At 34.6% G+C, this 14,418-nt stretch overlaps 1 protein-coding gene across 2 annotated transcripts in view; it reads left to right on the forward strand.

Annotated features, from left to right (window-relative positions):
• LOC110467628 (copine-8) overlaps positions 1–14,418 on the forward strand; it is a 67,959-nt gene that overhangs the window by 35,544 nt on the left and 17,997 nt on the right. The window contains exons 10-13 of one of the 2 annotated variants that reach the window (XM_021524840.3): positions 417–458; positions 6,069–6,144; positions 8,784–8,837; positions 11,881–11,942. In XM_021524840.3, the coding sequence (XP_021380515.2) occupies positions 417–458; positions 6,069–6,144; positions 8,784–8,837; positions 11,881–11,942 (234 nt within the window). Of the gene's footprint in view, positions 1–416; positions 459–6,068; positions 6,145–8,783; positions 8,838–11,647; positions 11,943–14,418 lie in introns of those variants that run through there. The other variant, XM_077783421.1, reaches the window with a different exon arrangement.

Here is a 14,418-nt window from a genome sequence, read left to right on the forward strand (position 1 = left end):
TGCTTTTTCCTTTTTATCTGTTTCCCAGTCATCCCTGAAGCAAGGTTAGAGCTGCCCTCAAGGATTCACCTTACTAATAATGAAACAGTTCTTAAAAACTTTGATAGACTTCAAGGTTTACATAGTCATTTATTTTAAAAACCACAGAAAATTCAGAGCATCAGCAAGTAAAAATATGTTGGCCAAACTTCCAATGTGTTTAATTGTTTCCTGAGTTTCCACTGTATTTAGCTATTGATTTATGAATAAATGTTGTGTAACTTGACAGGCTATTTGCTGCCCCATGAGAAATGACTGAAAAACTCTGCTTTTTGGATTTGGCATAATTGATGCACCCCTATGCTATTAATCTTAAAGGCAATTCGGGTACAAATTTAACATTTTAATAGGGTTGTGTTGTTGTTGTTTTATTTTAGGACAATTAAAGTAGAAGTATATGATTGGGATAGAGATGGAAGGTAAGACATTATTTCTGTTAAACTTAAGGGTTATTCCTGCATGTATATACATATTGCAAAACATATAAATATTTAGTGTCCAGCATAATATTATAGAAAGTTAATTGTCAATACTTAGAGGTACAGGTACTTGAAGAATTCTGCTGTGATACAGCTCTGTGTTTTGCAGTTGTGGTAAATACTGATGCATTAGGCTATTTCAAACCTGCTGTGTGTATTTTCATCCATGGAACATGATAAAATGCACATGCCTGCAGTGGCTACTCATGGTGGCCTAAATATTGCAATGTAGAAGCCACCTATTCATTACCTTAATTTCAGATTTGGTCTGAATGTTCATTTCCATGTCTGTCTTCATCAAAACGTTATTGTAAACTCTGAAGTTGGAAGACCTGAGCTTTGTGTAACTCCCCTTGAAAGTGGACAGCAGAATATACGTGGAATTTCTGTTGCTGAATTCAGGAGGGATATCTGATATTCTTAAGAGCTGTGAACCCCAGTGTACTGACTGTACATTTTTTTCTGAAGAAATGAGCCTTTCAAATTGTCTTTATTTTGGCAAACAAGGTACAATTATCTTTTAACACAGTGGATTGATACCTGTTGTTCTTTTAAAAATGTTTGAACTTATATCTTCATATGTTGATTAGAAACTGTATTCATAAATCTTGGTACTAGAACTGAAATGTAATACAGTAATATGTTTATTTCCATTTATCTTTAATTTGGTATGTCTTCATTATTTCCTATTAATCCTAATGAATATTTTAAAATATATGGAATGGACTTGCATTTTGATTTTTAAAAGCATATTATTTATTTTACAGTAATATCTTTAATACTGCCAAAGTAATTTGCTTATAGTATAATAGATAATGATATTGTGCTTCTCTGGCGATGTCTTGTAATCATAATAGGCAAGTTTATCCTGTGTTACTGTTCATTACCTTGCTGACAAGATCCAAAAGCCTGTTCAGCTTTCTTGTGTTATAATTTTGTCTTTTTGGTTTCCCATGATGAAGCCCGTTGATTTAAGCGTTCTTATCATGAAGCCTGTTGATTTAAGCATTCTTATCTCATGTTTACCCTCTATGAATACCTACCAGTGTAAATTCATCCTTCTTGATTAGATATTCCCTGGAGATAAATAACGTATATACATAACATATTCTACCATTTAAAATAAGTGTATTTAAATTTAAAAAGCCATACCAGCAAAAAATCATTGCATCCCTGTTAGAATTTATAGTAACATTCTTTTCTCAATGAGATTTGGCAAATCCTTAAAAATTATATATGTCTGTGTATAAACCACATTTTTTTAAAATAAGCTAGCAATGAAAAGTTAAATCATATTGCCATGTTAATAAAAAACAAGTATTATATTTTATCAAGGTATCAAACCCCATGTGCTGTCTCACTTCATCCAAAATCTGTAAGATTAAAAACAAAAGGAAAAAATCTGACAGATAACACTAACTGCAAGTCTGAGTGAAATTTTGAATATATTCTGGATTTTAGGCAATCATTAGCCTCTCCAGTCTCAAATAGTTTCAAATATTATCTGCATTTGCTCACATCACAATCTGAATTAAGATTAAATTAAGATCTAAAAACCAAAAGTGTAGGATACCATTTACATGTTTTCCTTTTTATTCTAATGGTATGATTTTTTTTTACTTTTTGCTTTCTCTCTATTTTGAATTTATAAGCACACCAAGCACTGACATCCTTCATGTAAAATTCCTCTGAAAGATGACACAGCACTCATCTCATGTGACTTTAGACAATGCAAAAATCAGACAAGTAGATTGAACTAATAATTTAAGCTACCTCAGTGGTTTACAGGGGAAAATGATCTGATTGAATCCATCCTACCTGGAATAAATTGCCATTTGGTGGTGCCTGTAAACCTACAGAGTGATCGTAGCAAAACCTAAGTGCCTAATTTAACTCTGACATTGTCAAGTATATCTGAAATGAATCCCATTCAAGAGTTACTCTAACAATTTTTTGTATAACTCTACTGTTCCTCAGTTTATATTAATCTCCATTTGTGATGAGCAGTTTTTATAAGCTGTTGTTACACCAGCTGGACACATCACCATGCTGAATCTGTTTGCTCCAGGGATGTGCAGACTGGACAGAACCAATCTTTGAAAGATTGCTCTCTAGATAGCAAAGCAAGTTATTCTGAATATTTCAGGCTGTTCTGCAATCAGGAAGACAAAATTACATTGCATGTACTTGATTTCTGAATCATGACTTGATTTTGACTTCTTGTGTCTTGACTAAGAAGATTTTTTTCCTTTTCCCCATTCTGTGTTACCTGTGCTTTGAAAAATAGCACCATGGTGTGCTTTGGGTTGAGCTTCTTTCTTCATGTTCCTAAACTACATTGCTGGAGTAATTGTAATGTAATATCATGATTGTATTGTTGTCATCAAATAACTCTTATTTATTTTCAAATATCAAACAAAACTTCTTGACAAAAAGTTATACATGTTGTTGGTAACATTAACACTATTAAATATTAAACATCCTTTGTGTCAAACCAGTTTTTGCATAAAAATTGCATAAAAAATTTTGCATAAAAATTGTCAAAATATGAACAACTTGTTCTGATATCTTTTATTGCTTCAAGAGCTGTGACAAACCCCAAAATATTTAATGCTATAAGAAGTCACAAAAGTTGGTTTTGTTACTGTGCCAGTTGTCTGACAGAGTCACATTTTTAGGGTTTTTTTTTATTGAGTGACCTTATATATGAAGCAGACAGGTCTAACAGAAGGAGAAAAATAAGATAATGCCCAACCTCACATCAGCAATACTATGATGGTTTTACTTCTCTTTAAAAGCTTTGTAATTTAATTTCAGAAAAAATATCACTTAGCATACATGTTGCAAAAGTCCTTTCAGTCTTGATATTTATGAACTGTTACATAGAAAAAGGGGGGGTTGGGTTATAAAGCTGTAAGTAGTCATACTAACCTAGATCCACAGAAGCATTCATCTGAAAATATCAATACTGCAGGAGAGATTTTAAATTTCAGATTCTAAGCTTTTCCACCTTATTTTTTGTCCTTCATCTTCCTTCTCCAACTAGATAGTTGATTTTTAAATTCTTGCATTTTCTCCTTATTCACTGATATGCTTCTGATTATGAATGTCCTTTATTGTTTTTTTCCTTTAGATAATTAAAAAAAAATCAAAGTTAATACAATTTTGAAAGTGATTTTCAGTACTTCAAAACACAGGGCTAAATGTGGAAAACTTAGGGAGATGAGATTTAAGATAATTTTGTGTGCTAAGATTCTTTGTTTCAGTGTTCTGATATGCTACTCATAGATGAAAGTCTGTAAGTCTAGGAAAATTTGGTGTTAGGCAGACAAAGAAAATAAGTACTTTGGATTCTCAATCCAGAGACTAATAAGGAGATCCATTTGCTGAAGTGTGATGATTAATATTAGAATATTTTCTTAATGACTTATACATATGGCAAAGGCATATTTGTCCAACAGGCACTCAGCCTTCAGAGCCAGCCTAGTGGTGGCATGTACATCCACCTGAACACCCAGTGTAAAGATCCTAGTTGTTCTTCTAAGTGCTTTGAGACTGGTTATGTGTGCCCATACCTTTTTAACATGATTCATCAGAGGAATCATATCTTTCTAGCTCAGGTCTTGTCAGTGATTGGATATAGCCATAGGGAAAGAAGGCTTTCCAGTGTCTCCTAGAATTAAAGGAGCAATTACTTTTAAGCAGTACAGATTCTTTTGCTCCCCAGGGACAGTTCTGTCTGGAATGGATCATCTTTCATGTGTGTTGCAGCATGCTTGTAGGTAGTCATTGAATTATTGATTGAATTTCTGCCTTAAATATACAACCTGATATGAAAATGAAAGTTTAGAACTTTTACGAAAGGGAAAAGTTCCATTTTAAGCGTTACACATTCTTCTCCAAGGTTTGCCATGGTTATCCAAGGTTAAATACACCTTGTGGATGGCTTCCTCCATTCCCTGCTTAAACAGTCATTGCAGTCTGGAGAGCATTTAAGCAGATACACCTCCAAATACATTTCTTAAGAGAAATCTTTGTTTTGGAAGCAATTTGATGATCTCCCAGCTAAGAGGGGAGTGTTTCATATGAAGTGGTTCCTTTTGAATCTGGGTAATGAGGAATATCTTTAACAAACAGTATTTCTCAAAATTTCTTACAATATGCTTTGCTTGTGTTGTATCAGCATGAGGATTGAACCTTTTAGTTGTTTGATTCACAGATGTTGTGAATTCATGATGATTTTAGAAAATGAGATTTATATTTGAGGGTTTTTTATTTCATTATGAATAAAGCAAGAAAGAAATTTCATGTTGCTGTGGATTGTTTCCACTTTTCATTTTGCAACATTCATATTTATTTAAATTTGCTTTTAATATTTACAGCTTAATTAAAACTGTGCTAATTTCTTAAGAACAAATTTTTCAAGTCACAAGGTCATAAAACTTTGAATTTCTATTGTAGTTTACCATTGGAGGGAAGGTAAAATAGCTTCTTAGCTCACTGGATGTGGAGGCATAGTGTAGAGGAAATACAATGCCTTCTTGGAGCACAGCTGGGCAAATCTGGAGCAGCAGTGGGGAAAATTCAGCTAGGCAGAGCAGAGAAATGGGAACAGAACTTCTGGGAGTTGTGCAGTTGACAGCTGGGGCACTGACCCCCGCAGTCCTTCCATTCCATACCTGTCTGAGATGCGGACCTGCAGCTGGGTCACATCTGGCAGCCGCAGGTTCTGTGCCCCAGCTCCCTGACCCCAGGCACCTTCCTCAGGGGTGCTTCCCCTGCCACAGCTCCCTCTGGGCACCGTGCTCACAGTGGCTCCTGGGCCATGTGCCAGCCCCTGCACTGGCAAAGCAGTTTTTAAAATGTGAATGACAGAACAGGAGTGCTGAATGTATTCTTGGAGCAGGAATAAAATGTAGAAAGGAGAAGCTTGATAACCACTGCTTTATTGTTAAGATCTGCTTTCCAATAATACCATGAGCTGAGTAGCCTCTATTGATTGCTTTTCTCTTCCCAGATGGGAAGACAGAGAAGCTGAAATAAAGCTTTGGGCTTTCCCATAAAAGTTCAATGTCATGGTACACAGGTTGGGAGGGCTGGTCTTTTCTGGTTTAAGTACTCCTTTCCTGCTTTCACTAACTCCCTTTTTCTCACATAGCCTCATACACAGTTCAGAGTCTGTAGCGCCAGTGGTCATCCACTGAGGAAATGGTGACAGATTTTGGCAGCCTGCTCTGTTTTTTCAGGTTCTGTAAACTTACATTGGGGTCAGTCACTGATTTGCAGCATAGTCCTCATTGTGCAGCTAAGTTAAGCAAAAGACAGCAAAAAGATTTAAGATAATATTTTCCAACTCTAAATTTGCATTACCAATAGGATGAAAACAGAGGGAGTAATACAGATTTTAAAGCAAATTATATCTGTTGCCATTACTTGTTTCTTGGGTGTCAGTTCATATTGGCTGTGTGTCTCTTTTGCATTAATAGATAAAATACATGTTTAAATTCCTAAATGTTGTGCATTTGATTTAAAATCTTATTTTTCAAACAGCCATGATTTCATTGGAGAATTCACAACAAGTTACAGAGAATTGTCAAGAGGGCAGTCTCAGTTCAATGTTTATGAGGTAAGTATTGTACTCACTCTCAGGAAATAAATAAGAAAACAGCAATGGAAAACACTGAAAACAATGGAAAGCTGTTATTGCCTCTAATGAGAAGGCAAGCCTGTGTGGCTGTAACGCTTTTTTTTTTTGCTTCTGTGTGGTGTGCAGAACTTTGGTATTCCTTAAGGTATCCTTTAATTGGTCTCAGACTACTGCCATTAAACTTCAGTATTTTCATGGTCCATATAGGTGGTAACAAATATGATGGTTAGGTAAGCACTAAAGAAGTCAGGGAAGGAGGGTGCTCCAATTACGTGCAGCACTTTTATTTTGAAGATGAGCAAAGGTGCTGCTGTGCAGAGCAGGACAAAGATAACTGAAAGCCATGGCTTTTTTGTCATTTATATCCAAGATCAACCCCAGCGTTACAGTAAATTGTAGTAGTTTCCTGTGAATAGTGTCATAACACAGATTACTGTGTGCAGTGAAAATGTCCTCTCCTGTTGTATCACTGACACAAATCCTACCCTACCAAGAGTATTCTGTCATAACATCTTAAGTAATTTTTCAGTTTCTTAAATATAGTCGGTATCATACTCCCAGCGAGTGTGCATTGCCTGAACAGCTCATGTTTGCCTCCCCACACTGCAATTCTCCATACTTGGGTACTGCCTCTACTTGATTAGGTTGTACAGTATCAGAACAAAAGATACTGGGCAAATTCTTTTTTAAATGTTTTGCTTTTACAGATGAACCCAAGGCAGGTAGAGAAGTTGGAGTGAGTGTCCCATATGTAAAAGATTAGGAACCTTGCTAGAACCACCTCTTTGCAACTGAGCTTTTTTTAACAGGTTCATTATAAGTCATGTAGCTTTCTAGGTTCCTGCCAGGATGTAAAATTTTCAGAGGCTAAAAAATTGTTTAATTGCTAAAGTTATCTGAAATCCAAAAAGGAACTCCACGTAAATATTTTAATAATTATAGTACTATGAAATATAAGAAAGAAACCAGCTGTCATTTAATTCATCTTTGCTTCCAAGTAGATGCCTTGTTTGCCATGATATTTCACTCCAAGCTCTAATGCAGTTTCTTGCAATTCCTGAGAAGCCAATTGTCAAGTTACCTGAAGCAGAAAGTTCAAATGAATCTTCTCTTTGGCATTTAATGACTGCTGGGAAGCAATGTGCTGCTAATTCAGGCCTGGCCATTGAATTCTGGAGAACGATGAATGAACTGCCACAGGGCAGGCAGGCAGCCTGTTACCTTCATCTTCCTCTTCTGGGCAAATGTCAGCAGGAGTCAATTTCTGGCTAAGATTTTGGTTCAACAAGAATTGCTGCATTGTTTAATGGCCACCATTATACAGGCTTAATCTATTGGTCATCAGACACTGTTAAATGGAGGGGAAGGAGTTACTTGGGATTTTTTAAGTGTTAACAGGCTTATATGTGTGTAAAGGAGTAAAAGTTTGGCAGTATATTTATTGTATAACATATAACAAGTGCCATACTGGGGGAAAAGAGGGAGTCACTTGTTTAGCCTGTTTGGGAAGACTTCAAATCATAGTTGTCTCTTCCTGCCTTACATTTTACAGCTGTTCTGTGCTGTGCAAGGAATAGGATCTTAAAATGTAATTTCATTTTGGGTGGGGGAGAAAATCTTTGGAAGACGAGTATTACTAGTTTGCCCATTTTCAGGAAAAGTTCTTTAAATATTTTATACCAGATAAGTGACTAAGATTTCAATTGGGAATGTTTTCATTCCTTATCATTTGCAGAACATCTGTGAGTAGTTTACAGTAAAACTTGGCAGTAAGTCATAAGGCATCAAATTTCCTAGATATATAGGAGATAGCTGAATGACCTAATTTACTAAATGTTTTGCTTGTAATTCCATGTGCATTTCTGGAAAAGCAGGGGTACATTTTCATGTGTATGTAACAAAATTAACTGAGACTTGCCTTTTGTAGGTATTCAGAAGGAGAAAAAAATTATTGGTGGCTGCAGTGAGAAATTTTGTAGCCATGGGTTGCAGACATTCAAGAAAACTGCTTAATGCTTTGTGGTCCAGCTCTGTGAAGATTCTTGGGCAGGGGGAGTGCATTGAGGCCACCCAACTCCTGTATGCCAGTCAGGTGGTGATCTTCAACATTTTAATGGAATTACCTATTTCATGAAATTTGATCTTCCTGCCAGCCAGGTCCTGTCATTGCACCAAGTACAGAAATTGAGAGTAGAACAGCTCTGGTGTTTCTCAGGTGCTGTGAGGAGCAGATGGAAAGAGATTAACTGGATTGTGAAGAGAGGCATTGTGAGGTGACAAAGTAATGGCATTATACAGTGAAACACTGTGATCAGGAATGCAGAAAATGCAGAACTTTGTGAAAATTCAAAGCGTGTTTCACTGAGCTCTCAGATGTAATGAACATTCTCACCTCTGTTGCCCCCATCCCTTATTTGTTAAATACGAGTACCAGCAGTGGCTCCCCTGGCAAGTACCATGAAAGTAAATTCTCTGGTTTTCAACATGCACATATCCCAGCATCGAGATCCATCAGTAAACAGGATGCACTGAAAATGGAATACTTTCTGCATTGAAAATACCTTACACTTATCTTATATTGAATCATACTGCTTTAATGTTTGTATCTGTGTTTCTAGGTAATAAATCCAAAGAAAAAAGGAAAAAAGAAAAAGTATGTTAATTCTGGAACAGTAAGTAAATGTATTTTATATTACTGGGCGTTTTTATTCTTGCTTCAAACACGGTGTAATTGACTTTTAATTTAACAGGATTAGAATAGAACTTTCTGTCAAGGCCACAATAAACTATTTACTTTTACACAGCATTTATTTTCAGATTTTTTTTATTTAAAGAGTTTAATATAGAATTTGTCCAAATGCGCTGTCAAGTCAACAATTGTTTTCAAAATAAGCACTACCAAAATTTCAGTCAAATAATTGAAAATACTGGACTGAACACTTTTTTATCTGAAACATTCCTGCACTTTTACAAATAAATTTTCTTTTAAAATTTATCTGCTGAGTTAACATTGTTGAAAGCTAGTATTGCCTATCATGGCAAAATCAAGAATAGTCAATAATTTTTATTGCCAACAGGTGTTTGTAAATTTATTTTGAAAGATGTGTTAGGATTGTTTGGGATGGGAATTTATCTTTTTTGGTTTGCATTCTATGTTCGGTTCTCATGTTTATGAACTATTTGCTAGCAATGCAAGTATTTCCCTTAAGCACTTGCTCAGCTTTGATGTCCTGGCATCCATGATGTTCACACCATTATTTACAAAAAAGTGAAGATAAATGTTGAAGATTGCTATATTGGAAAGCCTAATCAGTTATAAGAGATGTTTTTTGTAAACACATGTGGGTTTTTTTCCACATGAACAGTTCCACTCTTGAGCAGGGCTCACTAGGGCTACTTTCATGCTGAAAAGTAGCCTTGAAGGAATGTTTCAACATTCTCACATTCTTGTCTAAGTCTGTTATCAATGAGAAAATAAACACTTCTTTTTCTATCTTTGCTTTAAATGATGAAAAATTGGCAGAAGCAGCTTGCCTGCTACAATTTACCATAAAATATCTAATTCATTAAGTAATTTATTCCTTGCTAACATATTCCTTTTATTAAAATCTAGCATGTTAAAATCAAGTTTTATTGCATTAAATTAGTGAGTGAGAAACTTAAGTGGTTGTTTTCAACCAGTGCTAAATTTTAGGGATGAAATCTGGCATAGGGTACAGAGGAGCAAAAAAATGTATTTTCACAGTCAATTTTCATGTTAATTTTGGTTTAAAATACTTTAACATCTTCACAAGTATCTGTCTGCTTTTGAAAAAATGTATTTTACTCATGTTTGAACAGGCAAAATCAACTGTGTCTTGTTCTTTACTTGCAATTGCATTAAAATTTCCAATAAATGGCTGTAGGCAATTTTCTTTCCTTTTTCTTTCTTTACCCTTTTTTTCTTTTTCCTTCTCTTCTGTTGGTTTTTTCTGTTGCAGATTGTTTTTGATATCAAGTCATCTCTGTCCCCATTTGCCCTTACTTCAGGCTTCCCTTCTGCTTCTCCACATGGTCACTTTCTTATGTTTTTGCCTGCAGTTTTGTTTTTCTTGTCCTTATCATTTACTCAAAATATTCTTTATCTTGCAAATTTTTAAATTTTCAAGCCAGTCACCAAGACCATAATTTTTATTATAGGAAGTAGAGTTCTGGAGAACTTACAGTGGATATAAATAATTGACTACTATCTCACTACTGCCTTTAAAGACTATGTACATACAGAGCATATCTCAATTTATTGTTACTTAAGGTGTCACTTTAAATTCAGGCAATCAAATCACATGCTAGGCAGAGGTGTTTCACAATACATGGCTAGTTTTAAACAAAGCCTGGTAGTGAAATAAAAAATTCACTGCATAAAACTTGAAGCACTGGTAGTCGTTGTCGATATGTGACTAAATACTTCAGCCACTTTGGAAGTTGCTTGTTTCCATTTTTTGACTTTTAAATCCAGATACAGTGAAAATATTTGCTTAAATTAATTAGGAACAAGAGAACCAGCTGTAACAGCAGATCAACCATTATTATTACTGTGTCCAGTGGGAAAATGCATAGAAATTTTGGTCTTTTTTGCAAGGCTGTGCTACTAATAGCCTGGAAGAACATTTTTATGGTCTTCTGTTCTCAGCTGGAATGGTAATTTGGTGATTTTTAGCTTAGCTTATCACTCAATCACACAGAGCTGTGCCAAAGGAAGTTGGATAGAAGACAGAATTGCTACATGTAATCTCATTCTGAGTCTAAGTTTACAACATAGGAGTATTTTCAATTTTTATATTTTGCTGCAAGTGGACACAAAATTTTGTGGTAGATTTCCACTTCCTTTTTATTCCATGTATCTTTATTCATGGATTTGCTCTGAGTAGTTACTGAAGCAGTTTTCACTGCCTGCCTGCTGCACTTACATAATGAGAGAATATGTGTAAATAAAATTAAAATTTTAATTCTTTGCTTCATAAATATTGCACAATATATGAAGATCTTAAATGCTGTATATTTTCCACTTGGGCTTATACCTGTGTGACTTGATTGCTGAAAATGCCAATAACACCTTTAGATTACTCTGTGTTTTGTATCTCTGTCATTTCTGGAATAAAATCTGGGGCTGCTAAAGTTTCTTACCATTGCATTTTTATATATATACAGATATATGTGTATACACATACATATAAATATACACATACTACTTTAAAATTTTTTATATGTGTATACTTTACTAGATTTTTGCATTCTAGGCTTGCATCAATACTCAATACCACCTTTAATGTGAGATGAGTAATTCCACAAATAATGGTAATTGAGTTCTTTAAACAGTGTTGAAGTGCTCATAGAATAGATGCATTATCATATACCCTGTAATATTCAATTGTAGGTGTACTACACAGAAATCAGAAAGCATGTATGTGGTAACCTGCTCTGGAATACAATCTTCTGCCCCTTATCTTCTTAAATTTAAAAAAAATTAAGGCAATTATAGACTTCTCAACCATTATCTTCCCTTTCAAGAGCTGCCTCCTGAAATTATTTCATTTCTTTTTTAATCTTCTTTTTTCCCTTAATACTGTAGGAAATTACGTCCTAAGGACAGAGCTCGAAAAACATTGTGCTTATGTCTCTACTTGTTCAGCTGGGAAACACACAATTCATGTCTGACTCTCTTTTATTTGCTTTCAGGTAACATTGCTTTCCTTCCTAATTGAAACAGAAGTTTCATTCCTTGACTATATTAAAGGCGGGTATGTGATAAGCAACAAACCTTTCTTGTTTTCACAATTTGTTTATGGCTCTCAGTAGCATCTGTAAGGAGCTGTATTATTTCCTCATTTTAGGGACTGTACTTTCCTACATAAAGTGTGGATATAGTCACTAAGTTAAGTTATGGAACTTTACTTATACTTTTGGAATTGGAGTTGATGCTAAAACACTGAGTAAGAATGACTTCTGATCAGCCAGAGAAAATTTGATTAAACACAAGGGAATTATCTATGTATTATTAAATTATTGAAATGCTGCCTATTTCTTCCAATTATACTGAGCTTTGTTGTATTTAATATTGGCACTTATTTAGAGCTTTTCCCTTCAAAGGCATTTTTTCAATGCTAATTAAAATTTATAACATATTTGATTTCTTATTTATCGTCATTTTTTTATAAAGAGAAGTAGAGGCGGAAGTGTCAAATGTCTTACCCTAGAACATTCCTGGAAATGGGATCAAATCTGAAAAATTCTCTGCCAGAACACTATACTTCTCTAAAATAATGGAAATTTGTTATGCATTCCTAGGCACTTATTTTTTGGATTTTTGGGGCATAGACTCTGTGTATACATTCCACATGTTTTTAAGAGCATTGATTACCTGTGAAAGAAACAAGTTCCATTTTTTGATTTGGTTGTTTTTTTTGTTGGGGTTTTTTTTGTTTTGTTTTGTTTTTTTGTTTGTTTTGTTTTTGGTTTGGTTTGGTTTGGTTTTTTTAAGTTTTCAACCAGAGTTCAGTGAAAATAAAAGTCTGTGCTGTGTTTTGACAGTACTGTATAGGGTTTTGCCTTCAGTCCCAACAGTGGCAGTCCTACACTCCTGTTGGGGACTTTGACAGAAGTTGAAAATGGCCATCCATCCATGTTTACCAGAAATTTCTATTGATTGAAGTCTGTGTGTGCACAAATGCATGAAGAAACAGTCTTGCCTCTAGTGCAGTTGTTTCCTTTGAAGTGTGCTGTACAAATATGCCATGACCATCCTATTCCCCATTCATTCAAAATTCATCTCTACAGAAAGAGCAAGTATAAGGAACTGAGGAGTTGAGGTTTATGTCTAAATTTTGAAAAGAAAATTATATAAGGGCTGCTTATGTAATCTTTCCAGAGTGGTCTATCACGTTCCTCACTGAGATGTTACAATGCAAGTATATCTCATTAACTGCAAGTCAGAGAAGACTTGTGATATTAATGATTTCAACTTGAACTTTTTTCTGATCATTTTACAAAATAGTAATATCATTCAGTGGAATGCTCTGTGTTTAAAAGTATGAGCAGTAATACTTATTTAATTATTTTATATAGAATGTTTTGTAGTGATTCATACAATTATTTTTATGTACATGCCGGTGAAAACTGTAGAAGTACTTGTGTAAAATCTTACCTTTCTTTCTGCAACTTATGCAGTTAAACATGACATGAGGCTCAGACTCAGTTAGTTTCTAGGCTTCTCCCTTTCTTCACTTGTCTCATTTAATATGACTACGTATCAGTTAAAGTTCAGTTGACAAATATTTGAAGGAAGGGGAAAGAGAAGATTTTGTCATTAATCAGTCTGTTTTCCCATCATGTCTTCTAAAACTGATTTTTTTTTAAGTTCCTTCTTTTTCTTCCATTTAGATATGCAAGAGGTAGAAAACACTGATTCTGCAATAGGCACCATTGCATATTTTTTCTTCCATAAATGGGTGCTTATAAAATACTTCATGTTCAAATCTTTAATTGTAATTAATTTGAGGTGTTAAGAACTAATGGAGAGGTCATGGAAAGCTTTAAAAAATTATAATTACAGTATTGATATATGTTTTGGGTCTGCATCTGTTTAATTGGGATATTCCATTACCACTATCATATATATGACTGTTGTTTTCTTAAAGAACTTTGGAGAATGAAATAGAGGTTTGTCCATAAACTCAGATCCCGTTTTACTCCATAAGACTGGATTTTACAGCAGTATGACAGAATAGAGGAGGATGTCTCTTTTGCATCTGAATATTACATCAAATAGCACCTTATTAATACCTGACTTTTCTTTATATCTTGATATTTAATCATATATTTTGCCACACCGACCTTCCCACATTTAAAGTGAGTACGTTGTGCTAAAAATAATATATATTTCAAAATCACAGCCCCCAGTTAGTAACGTATTCCTATCAAAACCTCTCCAAATATATGAGTAAGTTCAGCAATGTAAGGATACACTCTTGGAAAGGAAGGCAATTGAATTTACAGGAATGCCTGTTGACCCTAGTTTAGTGTCAATGTTTTTTCTTTTTTTTTGTCTGGAAGAAAAACCAGAAGCTACAAAGCTCCAAGACTTAGTGGACAGAAAAGATATTTCTGTGCAAATGCTTCTAGCTGGTTTGACATATGGGAAAAGGTAGTGAGCTAGTTATTTGTAAATCAGTAAAATTCAGGAACTGTATCCTTTTGCAACTGAAATCTTGTCATCTC

Source organism: Lonchura striata, chromosome 5 (assembly GCF_046129695.1).
Source record: "Lonchura striata isolate bLonStr1 chromosome 5, bLonStr1.mat, whole genome shotgun sequence".
Classification (NCBI taxonomy): Eukaryota; Metazoa; Chordata; class Aves; order Passeriformes; family Estrildidae; genus Lonchura; species Lonchura striata.